Genomic DNA, 17,842 nt, shown 5'->3' on the forward strand with positions numbered 1-17,842 from the left:
GTTACTAGGAATACCGTCCTCACATCAGGCTTCCAGTTTAGCATTGGCCAGGGACATAGTATTTATCAATGTCAGAAGTGATTAACTTTGCCCTTAAATAGAGCAATCACTTAACAGTGTTAGAAACTAGATATTGTAGAACACTATTAAATCACAATGACACTCAGTGAGTAATGTAAAATATTAAATGCAATAGCAAATGCATTTATTATAATGTAAAAAATATTTAATATATTTGTTGCATTAAAACAAGCTTTCATTCGCCAAACTTTAAATTTTACACTTGGACGTGTAACTCATCAAATGTGTGGTTACATATGCTCATATTTCTCAGTTAATTTATTTAGACGGTTGAAACTATAACATTCTTTTATTTATTCATTGATTTATACACTTATTTTTGGGCAGTACCGATGTCTATATCTTAAGCTTGTCACATATGAGAAATGATACCTCAGCAGGCACACTATCCTGAGGAAGGGAAGGAAGCAGCCTACGACCTGTATGTTGGGCACCTTCCGGCGTTTGCATTGTGTGAATGAGGAAAAACCTCAGTAGACTGACTGAAAAAGCCGTTACAACTTTTCGACCGAGTGTTTGCACCAGGAATCGAACCCGGGTCCGCTCGCACCAAAGGCGGAATCACTGTAACATTGTTTTAAATAAATGAAACCCCTCAAATAATACATGTATGGTATAGTACAAGGAAATTATATATTGATCTTAAGGCATTCACATCATGGATCGTGTTCACTATATTCTGTTTACATTCTGTATTCTATTTACAATCATTATTACATCATTTGTCATACGTTTGAGGTGTGGATCTATCTGAAACACGCGGTGCATATATAGTTATCATGCTTTTTTAAACAGGATATGAGAGTGGTGTTTACACCGTCTTGGTGAAATTCTGCGTACTACAATAGAGGGCAATATCTCAGTATTCGCTTTTAAAATCTGAACCGCTATATATATCATTGCGAAACCAAAACGCCGATCATTTACTTACGTCTTCTCAGTAGACATACAAAGTTGTAGATTATATTGGTTCTAAAGATAAAATGCCCTTTGTTTGGCAATGCATGAGTTTATACTGTATTATTATACGATATTTCCTTTCTTTTTTGTATAGTACGAAATTTGAGAATGTTTACAATGCATGGTTATCAATATTATGCACTGTTGTCTCTAACCTTTTTGAGTGACAAATTGATATTCAGCAGCACCAATGGTTGAAAGTTATTTTTATATACCGACATACAAGTAATAACAATTATAATAATTATTATTTTAATCAATAATGAAGTTTTCTGGATGGTGTCGATGCGAAGGTAATTGGCTTCTGTTCATTATTATATTTTTTTAAATTATGTTAAGAATATGATATAGTTTTAATACCGAAATTCCAAAGTTTGCTGTTCAGTCAATGGTAGATTATTTCGTAAGTAAACGTTCAATTAACTGTTCAGAAACATACGTTGAATTATGATATTCCTTAGAGGGAAGAGTATCAAGACTTGGAAAACAACTTTGTTAAATAATGTTTATATAATCCATCCCTTTAGATTCTCCGTGAGATCTGGTAATTAAACTAAAATAACATGAATCACATGTCTCAAGAAGAGTGAAATGACTGATAAGTTCTGAAACATTTTTCTCACTTTTAAACAATGCAAATGAAGATGGCAATACTTCCGATAGCGAAGTGCTAGGCAGCCATGTGTCTGGTGTTAGTGTTGCCTGTTTTACTGCAACACTTTTCCAAGATCAAGGAAAGGGGCGAATTAATGTTCAGAGGGCAAATTTTACATTTCCGCACAAACCCTAATTGAATGACTTTATAGATTGATGTTGCCCCAAGGGGAGGAAGAGGAAGAACGACACAGTGTAAGAAGCGTTGAATGAAAGCTGAGAATGAGTTGATGACGTAATGCTACATGACTACGTGAGATGTCTACTTTTGAAGATCTTCATAGTACTTAATCGTGTTGCATATACATATGAACGTGTGTGTGTGTGTGTGTGTGTGTGTGTGTGTGTGTGTGTGTGTGTGTGTGTGTGTGTGTGTGCGTGCGGTATTGGGAATAAAGATGTTTTTAAAAATAATGTATGCCAAGATGAAAAAGTACGTTTTAAAATATTTTCTTGATATAACGAAAGTGGTTCTAGTCTCGATTCCTATTTGTGAACTTTTAATATTTTCAGTGTTGATGCACAATCGTGTGTTAATGAGATAGCTGCGTGAATATAAAAATAGTAAACGACTCGTAATAAGCGATGCGCTGACCACGTATCACTTTAACGTGCATGTTTTGGTGGGTATTCGTGTATCAGCATCGTGCGAGAACTCTCCGTAAAGATACGTCAGTTATATGATTAACATTTTTTTTTGGTATTTTTTGTGTAGCCTTTCATTTAGCTACAACAAATTTCCCTTACATCATATGAATATAGTTTAAGTTCAATTTGAAAGTGAGAAAAATGTGATCCCAACAGTAAAATAAATTTTGAATAATCTGAAAGCATATTTAATAAACTCCTGTAAGGCTATAAAATATTCCAAAATTATAGCTAGAAATGAGATTTAAAAAGTGACAAAAATAACAACAATGATAAGAGAAATTGCACGAGATTTTCACCCTTAGCATTCACAGTTCGCTCCAGACGGGTTCGAATTCTCGCATAAGGAGATTGACTGTCTCAGTAGTGAGAACCTGAAACGAGGCCATATCCCGTGTATCAACTGGTAGAGCTACATGCAGTGTACTCTCTGTCCCGCCCTAGGAAGATTATAAAACGGAAATGACGTTCAACTAGCGCGATGTTGCCACTTATTATGAGTAGGAGGAAGCCGATTTGAGAAAATAAAAAAGAACACAAACCAAACTGCGCAGCGGTAAGCGACTCAATAATAATAATAATAATAATAATAATAATAATAATAATAATAATAATAATAATAATAATAATAGAAGAGGAATTGTAATTACTTACCTCACGTAATCTATTCCTGGAGGCAAGAAGCACCCAAATCTTTACTCCACACAAGTTCAGTGGGAGGGAGTTCGCAATGATAAGGGGGAGACGAAGAACTTAATGCCTTCTATTCTGTAGGAGACTTCTGTGTTAGAAGCAACTTTATTTAACATTTGTATTACTTCAAATTTGTTGCAGCTTGAATCACATTCAACACTTTTCTTTTTAACCACTCTACAATTTCTTTTTTGGAACATGATTTCGTAAGGATTTTTTCGTCTTTTATTGAGTATGTGCCGTCATTATCTATAACAATCACGGAATTTGGTGGTACATTCGGAAAGAGTATTTCTTGGAAATATTCATATTCTGCTGCTCAAATTCTTTGTGATAATCAGCTGTTTTTGTGCCGCGAAAAACGAGGTCAGCTCCAGGAATTTACCCACTCTCAGTCATGGTATGAATCACACTATTACTCCCCCCCCCCCCTTTTTTTTTCAGAGATGCCTTGACGCCTAAGGACAAACCCTCTCTCCAGCTTCACTGCCTGGTTTCGAAAATATGAATAAACGTTTAATAACATGATTTTTTTCACCAGTAGAAAGAGGTTTCCCTTCTTTCTTTGCTTCTTATAACAATGTGGGAATTTTTAGCCACTGTCTCCAAAAATACCACTATAGCAGTTAAACACAAAATTAACTACTAACAGCACTAATAATAACACAGATAACACGGAATAACTATAACAAGAAAATAACAAAATAAAACAAAACAGAAGAAATTTGCACAACAAAATTCACTGAACTATCACAGAACACAATGAATCAAAACTGTCATCCCGCTTCCGCCGACGTGGCAACAACTGAGCTCATGTTGCCAAACTTACCTTATCGTAAGAAGTTTAACTGATAAAGAATGAGTTTGCATACCTCTATTCTTATTCTAACAGTCAGTCTTACTTTCTTCGTGTATCTACTGCAAAAGTAGCTCCATTTTAAAAAAGTTTTTCGATACACTAATATTTGAGTGAGAGTAAATCTGACAATCTTACTTGTGTCATGCTTCTGCTGTTGTTGTCGGCTACCGTTAGGGTTGCAAGCACTTATATTAATATGCTAGATGAACTTACCAGCTACGCTGGATACACGAACAATTATAAACTGTCGCGCAAGTCAACTCTAAAGTTTAATTTGTTTTTACCACAATCTTCAAAAACATTTTAAATTCTGTCACTAACCGAATTCACCAAAACTGTTTTTGGTCTTAAACCGGCTCGGTTTTCTACTAAAAAACGGTTCGGTTTTCTATTAAAATCGGCATCAGTTACAAACGCAACAGTTTTTAAATTCGAAAGAATTTTCTCTGAAAATCGGAATTTTCATAATCTTCCCAGTTTTTGAAAAAATCTGTCGGTTCTTTTAAAAACCGTTATTTCTTTACGCACCAGTAGTATGGAATACCACACAGGATAGTGGGTGGTCCGGAACCCTCCCCCGCAAAAGTTGTTTTAGGCTTCATTTTTTACAAATTTATATTCCCCCACCGCTTCAATGACTTGTTCAAGCGAATTTAGTTTTGCTTAAATACTTTCAATAGAGAAAGGGCAAGCGCATTTAAACAGGTTCTACATCGTAAATAACAATAAAATACATAAAAAATACAGTGCACTGAAAATAAGAATAGCATAGGCTATTAACTTTGACAGTTTTAAAATTGGCTACCTATAACTTTGACAAAAATAATAATGCAGGAATAAAAAAAAAAATCTATTAGGGGTGTATAGCCCCGGATCGTCCTCCCTGGCCACACTACTGCTACAAAAGTTAACATAGTTTAAATTTTTGTTACCTTTCGTAAACCTTTCGTGATGAGGAGGGAATCTCATAATTTGTGGATGAAATTAAGAAAACTCAGGGCATAAATAAATTTACAAAACAATCCGAATAAATTTTGAGATAAGACGAGAACTAATCCTTCGATAATTGACACGAGAAGTAAGTCTTCCATGATCGAGACGAGACGAGAAAACCTAATTTCTCGTCTCGTGAGCAACACTATTTGCACAAATTGGAGATTGTCACTATTCATCTAGCGACCACGAAAACTATGAGTTCTACACTAATCTTAATGAGTTTGGACATTTTAATTTTCATCCCCACCATGTGGATGGGGCTAAGCTTAGACTTGAACAGCTTCGGGAGAGTTACTATTTATCTCAGTGACCCCTAAACTATGAATTCGACACTAATATCAATCGTTTCCGATTATTTTTACATATCAACCCACTACCAACTCGTAATATACTAAAAGCGCGATCTCCCACTAAAAAGGGAGTCAATACGTACGCCAGGAACTTTTTCTTACAGGGATGTTCAAAATAAAAGGGGGTGTATTCACAAAGCAATATATTCTGTAACTCAACTATTAGTGATAACTGGTTTAATGGTCTCTTCCCTTTCAACCTTCATTTATACGTATCAATTTTCCTTAAAAAAAAAAAAAAAAAAAAGCTTAATTATTTCTCGGAAGGAACTGCGGCGCCCAAAAGAGAAGGATTAAGCATGTCTATTTTGTTGATTGTCTTGATCGAAACTCCGAAACAATGAAATCATGTGCTTTAAAAAACCAGACATGAGCATGTGTTTACTTCATATTTTGAAAGGAAAGAAATTAGCAAACCTTTTTTTTTAATTGATGCAATAAACATACAACACTGATTGATGGAATTGGATTTGAAGAAAGAATTGGATTCCTTTTCTATCCAGGGGGTTGTGTAAAAAAAATTGAATGTTAGAAGGGTTTAGAATCTGAAGGGAATTCTCAAAAACGCTAAAATTCCTGGGCTGTCTGCTTATTTTTAAAAAATGTCAAATTTCAACTTTCTAAGTTGAGCGGCTAGTGAGATACTTAATTTTTTTTGCAAAAATTCGGACTCCTCCCCACTCCTCCTTGGTATGCTATTATAATTAATGTGATATAACATCTTAATTGGGATTGGGGTCTAATATAAACCGAAAATCTTTTCATTCTGCTTTGCCGTTTGGCCATACATAAAATTGGATTACACACGCTATTAAGTTATTTTAAGTAAAGATATAAATAACTACATAAAGTGACTTGTGTTGTTCACTTCCCACTTGTTCTACGAATAGTGGCAACCGTAAGGTCTGTAACCTTGTTGTATGAGACTATATGCACATGTATAAAGGGACAATAGTCTTTCATCCTTTCTCACAGAAAAGTGCACTTTTTGCTACTGGCTACACTGGTTTGACGCGTTTGACGTATTTCCGTTTTATGTTCTTCCTAGGGTGAAACAAAGTATAGATAGTTGCTTGCTCAACCACCCTCAAACGTAATAACCCATAGGATTCCAAACAGGGAAGTTACGGAGCGACAAGAGGATGGTCTTACGAATTGCATACCGAAAAATTATCCTACACTTCAAATCAACGAATCTACTTTGACCTCTTTACAGGGAGCCAAATCGCGCAGGATGCGCACATAAAGCATGGGCTTCAAATTACCACAAACACATGCATTTCCGTGTTGACTTCGTTAAGAATATCGGTCATTGATATTAGAAATGTGTGAAAACTTGCAAATAATATAAATATAATTTCAACTGATACATAAGATTTGAACGTCAATCAATAAATTTAGGAGTTATATATATATATATATATATATATATATATATATATATATATATATATATATAATGTACATTGAAACATACATTCGTTACGCCGCTTTCGATTTTGATTAATTTCTATTTTATGACTAAAGCTCCGAAAAATAGCGCATCTCAATATTAATAACAGGATAGACATTTGTGAAAAAATACTCGAGACTATCAATCATTTAAAATTGAACAAAGACAGTATTTAACTTCTTAAGTACTCGCTGAACAAGATGTTTATATACCTAGGTATAACAATTCAACAATATGGTTTATTTAATTATTTATAGAAACAAACAACGAATTTGACCCGGTTGAATTTGCAAATTATTAACCATCCAAATGTGTTTACTATTGTATCCCGTAAGCAGTTACCTTGTTCTAACTCGTCATGCCATGCCTGATAATATGGCAGAAGTCAAATGCTTTCATAATATTAAGGTAGAAAAAGCTACCGGCAATTACAGAAAGTATCTAAACAAATGCGGACATAACTAGCCTCAGAGGAAGACAAAAGGAGTTATGAAAAGGAATTATGTACGTAAGTTCCTGCCCTATTAATCTAATGCAGGTTCTCAAGCAACTCCAGGGAGACTACTTAAACAGACTTCTACCCTTATATGTATATTCGACTTGTGTAACTTTTATATACTTAATTTCTTAAATATCACTCGTAGATATATATTATAATTCTAATTCATTTTACAATTCTGAAACTAAGCTATAAATATGCACCGCATAACCACAGTAGCAATCCAGGAAACTTAATTCTACCCAAGGGATATTCCAGCACACCTAAGAGTGCCTATAGACGAAGCCCATCAGTTGCACTCGAAATTCCAACCAGATGACATAAGCACATATGGCAGAAAAACATAATGATCGAAGAAGCTTTTCCGTTGGGAAACAATATACTCAAAATATTCATTCAAATATTATTAAACCCATAACGAATAATCCATGGATGATATGTTACACCCTCAACTCGCCCTATTTGCGGTCAAAAAGCATCTATTATTATTATTATTATTTTGATTGCAGGTGAGTTGAGAATTATAAGAACTACAGAAGAGGACATGAATGTGGATAATAATGTAAATTAGTCTTACTACTACACTTAGGGAAAACTCACAAACTGTAGCAAAAAATCTCTCAAATTATATTATTCATCGAAAATTCATACTAGAAAAAAGATTAGTAAGAAAAGATAATAATTATTATTAATCCACATATTCCCATCTGAATTCAAGGAGGGTTCAAAGACCAAACTATTTTGAATTATTGAAAGTTTAAGGAAAAAGCATTAAATTGAATTGTGACATTCGAAAAATAAACTAATAAGTAATAATGTGAAAAATTTCTAACGTTAGATGTACAATTTTTCTCTATTTCAAGTACAAAAATACATGAATGTGTCAATTCCAAATATAATATTAATGAGGTAACGCAATATTTCAACGATTAATATAGCTATATCTAGCCAACCTTAATATATTTTTCAACACTTCATGTCTTCCTTTCAGCAGTCCATAAATAATCAAAGGAATCATTGTTCCTCATTATGATTTCATTTGACTAAGAAGACAGGATACACACAACAATAAACAGAACAGACATGACAAGATTAATAGGTGGCCACCCTACATAAGTAGAAAAAAATACAAAAAAACACAAAAACAAATACTACGATATGAGTATGAATATAAATATTTCTAATATTTTCAACAACATCAGTATTATCTACAGCAATCTCTCACAGGTCTATTTATATTCATTGAAAATTGATTTTTGAAGTTCATAGTAAGCCCTCCATTCACGAAATCGCTTCACGAACGCTACATGTGTTCGTATATCTCGCGGATTTTCTACGTTACGAACAAGTAGTGTGTTTTTTTAGCATCTTGATAATCTCAAACGGTTCCGGCCATCTCATACATAAGCTATTATTGACACAGTTTGTTAAAAGTGACTTCATTTGGGATTTTATAATGACTTTTTGTCCCACGTGACAATTAGTAGGGATTCTCTTTTGGTCATACAGCCGTTTACGGCGTTGCCACACACTCTCCATATTTTGAACCAAACGCTGTAAAACATCTCGATTCGGTTTTTCACTAAAAGGTTTATCGACCCTCCATTTCATATCTAAATGGATCGCTTACATTGTATAATTGTATTTCATTTCTATGGGAGAAACACGTGTTTCCTCGTCGGTAAAGTTGTTGAAACAAAATTATCTCTTTCAACATCGTATCCCAATTTTCTTCCTTATCATACACATATATTTTCAAAATGCCTTTAATTCCCCTTATCGGACATTGCAGCTGGAAATCAAGGAGGTATCCGACAATCCCGAATTCCTAATGCCGCAAGAAAATCACAGAACGTCTGTAATTTAAAAATAGACGCATTGTCATGGGAAAGAATATGAAGATAACCGTGCTGGTTCATCAATTTACATAATATTTTAATAACAAGGTCACTCTTCAATTGTCTAAGTGGTTCCAACATTAATAATTCACTGCATCTATCAACAATTATTAATATATAGCGTCAAACACGACTTCTTGGGAGGGGGCCAGTGGTATCAATATTCTAATGGAAATTAGTAATTTCACTTCAGAGATTAATTCTTCCCGTGGTCTCACGTTATTCCTTTTGCACGCTGACATAATTCACACAAGGTAATATATTTATCGACTTCATCAAAATCCCAGTCCCAAGTGTATCTAGATGCAATTTTGTTAATTGATTTGTAAGAGTGAACGCAGTAGAGGATCATTGTAGTACAGATCAATAATAGCTTACCTAAAAGCGTTCGGAACAAAAGATCTTGAATGCACGAACATTAGTCCTCGTTTTTTTTTTATAAAGAATATCGGTTACTAATTTGAACGATTTAAGTTCATTACTTTCTGCAACCCTTGAATATTTCGTAAACCTTCAGGACCCTGTAACTGATGTTCCTTTAGCAAAATGGAGGAACTGGGATTATCCGACAGATTTATATTTAATAAGTTTTTCTTTTCTTCCTCCTCCCCTAATACAGTATTGTTAATATCAAAATTAAAAGGATCATCCATAAAATCAAATGTGCACCAATATTTTGAACCGATGACAAATGTTTAACATCAAAATTAAAGCATGCTAATGTATATAATAAGATGCCGTATTTTTTCATCCACCATACATTACCTAATGCGTACGTCAGCACCAGTTTGTTAATTAAGAGATCAAATCTATTACGCAGATACAGTTTATGTTATTCGAGGTTTTCTATACCACCGCCTGTAACTCAAGATGATACACACTCTTCTGAAAATCAGCTCGTTTAAGAGTACGGGAATAGAAACTCACGGGCCTAATATTTCTAGTGCTATCCATTTGCTCGACTATTCCACTAAGGGACCGAGTGAAGACATCCATACACACTGTGAACTTTTGGTACAATTCCGGTAGTTTTAAAATTATATGAGTTTCAAATAACTTTTATTTTGGATAAAGCGGCTTGCTGTTCAATTCGTATACTACTTATGTGTCGGATCCATGATTTCCTCGAAACCTTCAAGAAAAATCCTATGATTTGGAGGATAGCAGCCAAATATCAAAGCTTTGCGAATTTTGGTGGAGGGCGAATTTCGTGTAATATCAAGTCTCCTACGGGCCATTTCTAAAGTTCCATTTGAAATCAGAAACCTTAGGTAATTAATTTTAGTTTGAAACAATGGTTTTAGTTGTTGATATTGTGATCCCGTTATTACGAAAAATAGTGAGAACCTTATTCAACAAAACTTTGTTCTGCGTTTTTACTGAAAATAATTATATCATCACAACAGTATTCAATTGCTTCTTCCTTAATATTATACATTAGCTCGTTAAGTACTTTCATTAAATCGTAACTACTCATTGTCAATCCAAAAGGCAATTTTCGGTGTATGTGACTTCCAGATTAGTGACAAAAAAATTATATTTTTTGAACGCTCAGACAATAACAATTGTAAGTAAGCTGAAGACATATCGACCACAGAGAACACTTCCTTTGCTCAAGCCCAAAAGAACATCCTCCATTGTAGGAGATGGCTAAGAAATTATATTTAGCTTTTTATTCAGTTTTGCGTAATCGATTACGAGTCTCTTATTTCCCGTCTTCTTATCAACCAAAAAGGCAGGGAAGGCCCACAGACTAGTTGATTTTTCAATAGTTTGATCTTTTAATAAGCTGTCCAAAATTTTATCAAGTTCTTTCTGGTCTTGACGAGGGGAAGGATACGGCTTCAATCGTATAGTCGTTTCGTCAGTTACATGCATATCTAAAATATAATTACGCACAGTGCCTACCTTCTCAGTAAAAACATCGGAGTACGTTGTATACAACTGCTGTACATAGCATTGGAGATCTCCCTCAGGATTATCCAGTTGAGGATTCACAGAAGGTGGCTCCTTTGAAGACGCCTGGGTGCCATTGGAAGAAGGGAGCAGCTCTTCGGTTATAATCTGCTGAAGATTGGAATCAGGATTCGAATCTGCTGCCGATGACTTACTTGCCGCACTCGGCCCCTCGGCGTGAACCACTGGACTCTTCGGTTTCCTCGACGCAACTTGGTCTGCTACCATTACCTGGCTTTCATTGGTGCCTTCCCTTCCGAAGTAGACTTGGGCAAAAAACAATTCAACTCTCCCTTTCCGTTTCCACTGGACAGGTCCACTGAGAAGACTCAGAAGATTCATTAATTTTGGCACTAGATGGTATGTAATGTTTATAATATATTACTGCATGCACTTGCCCGTCCTTCAATAACACCATGCAGTTCACTGTATCGGTACCGATATGATTAGCTTTAATGACATCGATTTCCAATATAAATTTCGTAGATTTCAGGTATTTCCACTGATTTGTTAATAGTTACTCTTCTCCCATCTACTCCCGAACAAACAATAGTTTCCTTTACTCTTGTTATTTGTTTATTATTCTCCAATGATTTTACTAACGCATGGTCAGTTAAGCTGACGGTTGAACAAGTGTCAATGGCATTTTGAACTTTATTTTCTTGAATGAGTGCTTTAATGAAAATAGCAAGGGGACGATGCACAATATTTTCTTTAAATGTCCGCATGTCCGCACACTTCTTTTCTGTTCATAAATACTAGTGTTATTATACCGCTTTTTTCTTGAAAACACTTTTATTCTGAACAGTTTGCAGTCTATGGGAATGATTCACTATTTTGTGGTTCCTGCGACAAAGACGACACTTAATTCGCACTTGTTATGGTATTTCTGAATATGTATGTTCGTAAGTAAACACTGACTGCTACTGAAGATTATTAGTTTGTAACCTTTCATTTAATACTTCCAGATTTTCTGGTTCAGAATATCGAAGAAGTTCATAATGTAATCGGTGATTCATTCCTCCCAATACGTAATACAAAATGTTAAAAGAATCATGTTCACCGAATAATACGTAATAGCACTCAGACACGTGATTAAAATATTGCATTATATTTTCACCCCTATTTTGTAAACTTTCTAAATAATGCCGTTTTATTAAACTTAATCCGCTATCTGAAATTAAAACCTCTTGTATTCGAGTCGTGGCCCCATGCCATTCACAGAAGTAATGCATACTAACAAAACTTGTTTTAGTGTCCCACCCACTCTGAAAAGTGAAGCAATTAATACTATTTAGAATGAATATAGCACTGCTTTTACGATTTGGTATAAATCCAAAAGCTACTCGAGTAATAACATTTCATTATGTCCGCCAGAAAAACGCAAGTTCGCAATCATTCGTTCAAAAGGCATTATCGCTTTAGAGTTCATTAATTTGTCGGATTTAAAAGTCATAATAACAGGGTTTTCTTTTTGAAAACCATGTCCCAACGAAATATTTTTATATTCTGTTACTTTATCATCTCACGACAACAGGTTAGGAGCAAAAAAACATGTTTGAAGGTCATGTGCTTTACTTCAGGTGTGGTGTACTCGACTCACAACCACGATTGATAAGAACCGGATTTAAAAATCATTCCCTCTTCATGCTAACTTCACTAGCATAAACAATTTTTTGTGGTCTTGGTTTAGACAAATCCGTTTGAACTTCCAACGTTATGGACTCAGTTTTTTGAGTAATCAGTTCAAGGTCCCTACCACAGTCAGAGAAAACATCACTCCAGTCTCATTTAATTGGCATATACATTTTATTTTTAAACAAATGTATGAACTCAAATTTCATAAGAATAGCACACTGCATATAGTAGTACACGTAACGCTCCCATCCGTAGCCAAATTAAAAAAAAAAAATCAATTTTGCTTCAGAGCGGGCTTCCGTGTAAAGAATCAACTGTCGAAGAAATGTTTCCTGTCAGTTGATAATCCAGTTTTAACAAATAAAGAAATACATAACCAAGCATACACACAGAAATAATAATAAGTAATATATATTTTCGAATATAATCTTTCTTACAATTCACAATCTTCAAGCAAACAGCAAAATCTCCAATAAAACCTAATCTCAAGTAACTGTTGTAATGATTCAATATACAAAGATTGTTTCCATCAAGTAGGTCCCAAAAACGTGGCAATATTAAGCTAATTATTCTCAACAATAATCATGAAATTTATAGTCTGATCCTATCAGGGATCTCAGCAAGAAATGCGTAAACAGTGACAATTATCCTTTAAATACGAAGGAGATATGAATTCCTTTGTAAGAAATATTCTAGTTTTAACAGTTAAAGCACAAACGAGAATTCTAACCTTAATTTCTCCTTTAACTCTCCAATTTGATTCAAACTCGAACAACGAATAAAGCATGAGATGCTCTCTGATCCGAAAAATCTTCCAAAAAGATAAAATAAACATCAAATCTTATATGGAGAACCGCAGGTATTCCATATAATCACAGCAAATCTATAATAAATTTCAGTAATCCAAAGAAGGTAACATTTTTATTAATCCTCGGCTTTGAAATATTTCGTAAATTCGTCCAATGGGAGCAATATCAAATGTAAGTCAAGGGTTGGGGAACCACGAACTTTCCGCTTTACTTAAAGACATAATTATCAAGTAAAATAAATTCCAAAGGAATTCAATTTCAAGTCAAAAATTCTTATAAGATTAGCTATATTGCAACAACACTCAGATTCAATCCGCGAGTTAATGGTTAAGAACAATTTAAAAAAATTCTCCACAATGGTCAGCATGGGTTCGGTTATCTGGAAGGTAATAGCTGTTTCTTAGTAATTTTGACATGCTCATTTCGAAAATGAAGACTGACTGTTTCTATCACGTGCAGTTTTTGCACAAAACTATAGTATATTACTTTCCTTAATTTAAGAGAATAAAGTGTTGTTTTAGATGATGTCAATAGATGGCGCCATGTAAACATGTACAAAATACGTGTACTTTTACGTTACAAATCTTTCATTTTGCAACTGAATGTGAATAAAAATAAAAACACTTATTTTGTATTGTGTTGAGACTTGCTGTTGTTAAACTACTTTTTACTTTTGGTATTTATATGCCTATTTACTTATAAATATTCATAGTAATATTGAAAATGTGTTGTTTTATATGAGGTATCGCGGTGCGTGTAGTTATTTTGCGATTGTTGTGTTGTTCTTTGATGGACTGAAAAAAGAAAAAGTACTTACTTGAACAGTGTTTGGTGTTTCTGGTTGATGGGAATTGACTGAAGCTAGCTAATTTGAAAAGAAATTCCTATTGTGCTTATTTTGCCAGTGTTGTGTTGTTCTAGTTAATGTGTAGTGACTTAAACTAGTTAACAAATATGTTTTAATGTTCTTGTTTCAGCAATGCTTTGCCTTCTTGGATAACTTGCGGTGAATCAAATTAGCTATTTAAAAATATTTTAATAAGCTGGTACTTACTTTGGTAGTGTTGTGTCTTCCTGGTTAGTGCAGTGACTCAATTGTTAGAAAATGTCATCGCGTAAATGTTTGAATGGCCCTGATATTTTCTGTTATGTGTGTGGCAGTTACACTGTGCTCAAACAGTGACTGTCTATTACTAGTTTCATAAAGAAAGTGTACTTTGCTTATTTTGGTATCAGATTAGGCGACCAAGATAAATCGTGGGCACCTCACAGTGTGTGCAGAATATGTGTAGAGACACTGAGATCCTGGGCAAACGGTAAAGAGAAAGGAATGCAGTTCGGAATACCTATGGTGTGGAGAGAGCCTCGAAACTATCATGATGACTGTTATTTTTGTACAATAAATGTTAAAGCATACAATGGAGAGAACAAAAAGGGTATTCTGTATCCGGATATCAAAGCTTCAGCAATTCGGCCCATTCCTCATGGTGAAAATCTACCGATTCCTAATCCACCAGCCTCTATGGGTGTTTTATCATCATCTAGTAGTAGTGAAGCAGATGTTGCATGCGAGGATGATAGCAACTATCCTAGCACGATTCCGCAGCGGTTTACACGATCAGAACTTAATTATCTTGTTCGAGATTTAAATCTACCAAAAAAGAGTGCAGAAGTTCTTGGGTCTAGACTTCGTTCGAAAAACCTTTTGGCCAGTGGGACACATTATTCATGCTATAGACATCAAGAGAGAGAATTTCTTACTTATTTCTCTGAAGAAGACGGGTTAGCGTTCTGCAACAACATTCCAGCTGTTGTGGATGCATTGGGTGCTTCTTATAACGCATCCGATTTGAGAGACTTTATAAATGCTTCGAAATCCAGCCTAAAAGGAGTTCGTTTGCATAATGGAAACGAACTTAGATCAATTCCTGTAGCATACTGTGTTACATGGAAAGAAACGTACAATACCTTAAATCTAATACTTCATAAGTTAAAATACTAAGAACCCGGTTGGTCTGTTTGCGGGGACTTGAAAGTCACAGGTCTTTTAATAGGAATGCAGCCAGGATATACAAAATACCCATGCCTTCTATGTGAATGAGATAGCAGGTCCAGAGACAAGCACTGGAATGTAAGAGAGTGGCCTCAGCGCTGTGATTTGTCTGCAGGTACATACTCCACTAATTGATCGCAATAAAGTGCTACTCCCACCACTTAATCTGAAACTGGGACTTATGAAGCAATTTGTGAAAGCTGTGGACAAGAATTGACAGTGTTTTCAATATATAGCTAAAACTTTTCCATCACTGAGTGCAGCAAAACTTTTGGAAGATATTTTTACAGGGCCACAAATTAGAAAGCTGTTAGTAGATGACACATATGAAAATTCAATGAGCGAATTGGAAAAGAACTCCTGGTTAAGTTTCAAAAATGTAGGTAACTTTCTCGGAAACAAGAAACATCCTGACTATGTAACAATTGTAAAAGATATGTTGACCCATTTTCGCGCACTTGGGTGTAACATGAACCTCAAGATACATTTTCTACATTCTCATTTGGACTTTTTCCTGGCAACCTTGGTGAGATCAGCGAAGAGCAAGGGGAAAGATTTTACAATGATATTTCTGAAATGGAGAGTAGATATCAAAGCAGATGGAACATCACAATGTTGGAAGACTGTTGTTGGATTATGAAAAGGGATCGTGACAGTTACGACAGAAGTTGTAGGAAAACAAAAAGGCGTGCATTTAAAAATGAATAAGAGGCTTCTCAATGAACTTGAGAACCAGCGCAAGTAAGTGTATTCAACATTATACCGTAGGAAATAATGTTTGTGATAGTATTATGTGTGTATAGCATTGTTTAGTGTAACCAAAGCAATCTAGTTTAATTGTTTAAATTGTTTTATTGAATTGTTCTGCAGTATTATTCGTGCCTTTCGAGATTAATATAATACTGTATACGTATATTGAAATGATGATCGTGTTCGAAATATAGATTGCAAATTGTAAAAAAACATGACGTGAGAGGCATAAATGGATATCATTTCAGTAATCAGCCCCCAAAAATCATTTAGGATCACCTATTAGTTTGTAAACAACCGAAACTTTTTTTTTTTCAAAATGCTGACCAGTGTTACTATCGAAATTAAATTCCGAGACAAATTTAAATGGGATTTCATGAACGGAATTAATTCTATAAAAATTACAATGCATATTATTTATTTCAGACATTGGGTTCAAGTCCCGCAACCTTTTAAGAACTGGATTATCAACGTGATTAACACGGACGCAGTCCTACTTATACTGCCCAGACCTCAGGAAAGAATGGAAATCGAGAAACGCGACCACACATAACGTAAAAACACTCACGGTGGACATTACTCAAAAACTGAAAATTAACTCACCTTCAATTCTCATCCAAATTTATTTTCCAATTTACTACAATCTGAGTTGCAATTATGGAAGTGTTAGCCAGTTGGTCCAAAGAGACACTTTCTTCAGCAAGAAACTCACTCTCATACTTCGCGAAATAAGAATAATAAACAAGAAAACTTACAAGCTATAAATAGTCAAGTAACTAAACATTCAGGAAATAAACGCTATTCCAGGTAGTTAAAGTACTTTCTTTTACTTCCAAAATTTTCCACTTATGAAGATATGAAGAATACACAAGAAATTTAGTTGATCACAATTTTCATTCGTCACAATTATTTCCTCACCATAATTAGCTGCAGATTCTTCACAATCTTGCTTATTCTTACTTTTCTTGTTACGCTTACACATATTCATAAACTAAGGAAACGAAAAATCCGTTTCAACAAGATCAAAACGACGAATACTTCCACTGTAAGAACGAACATTTCCTCCTTATCAATCGATCCTCCCACCTTGACCACAAACAGGAAAGTCACCAGCAGCACAAAGCATGAAGCCTACGGTGAGGGCAAAAGACAAAGGAAGAGGCGCGCGCGACCTTGAGCTAACAGCTGAAGCAAAGGAATTTTTACTTACCTTCATTAAATACCAAATTTTAACACTCGTTTAATTTTTTTAAGAATAAAGACCAACAAACCAATTGACTTCGTGGTATTTACAAATATGTAAATATATTTTTCTCTTGAATAGTCAATTATTTTTATGCTAATTTTTCTTTCTGATTTTCTTCATAACGCAGACGTTACAGACACCGGTAGTTAAACCTAATTTGTTTGCGAACTTTGTTCATAGATAAGCCGAAGAAAAACACTTGGATTGGGCCCAGGTCTCTAGTAATATATGAGAGGTTCCAATATATTATCAATATAACAATATAATTTGCTCTTTCACTACAAGTAATACAGAAATTA

General features: G+C 34.6%; 1 protein-coding gene across 2 annotated transcripts in view; it reads left to right on the forward strand.

The window, feature by feature from the left end:
• LOC145669687 (uncharacterized) overlaps positions 1-17,842 on the forward strand; it is a 49,147-nt gene that overhangs the window by 25,370 nt on the left and 5,935 nt on the right. Inside the window, exon 3 of one of the 2 annotated variants that reach the window (XM_081737970.1) lies at positions 16,724-16,865. The exons of the other annotated variant lie outside the window; for it this stretch is intronic. Within the exon in view, the coding sequence (XP_081594096.1) occupies positions 16,724-16,850 (127 nt within the window). The 3' untranslated portion in view covers positions 16,851-16,865. Of the gene's footprint in view, positions 1-16,723; positions 16,866-17,842 lie in introns of those variants that run through there. 2 annotated transcript variants of the gene reach the window in all.

Source organism: Thermobia domestica, chromosome 14 (assembly GCF_964235325.1).
Source record: "Thermobia domestica chromosome 14, izTheDome1.hap1.1, whole genome shotgun sequence".
Classification (NCBI taxonomy): domain Eukaryota; kingdom Metazoa; phylum Arthropoda; class Insecta; order Zygentoma; family Lepismatidae; genus Thermobia; species Thermobia domestica.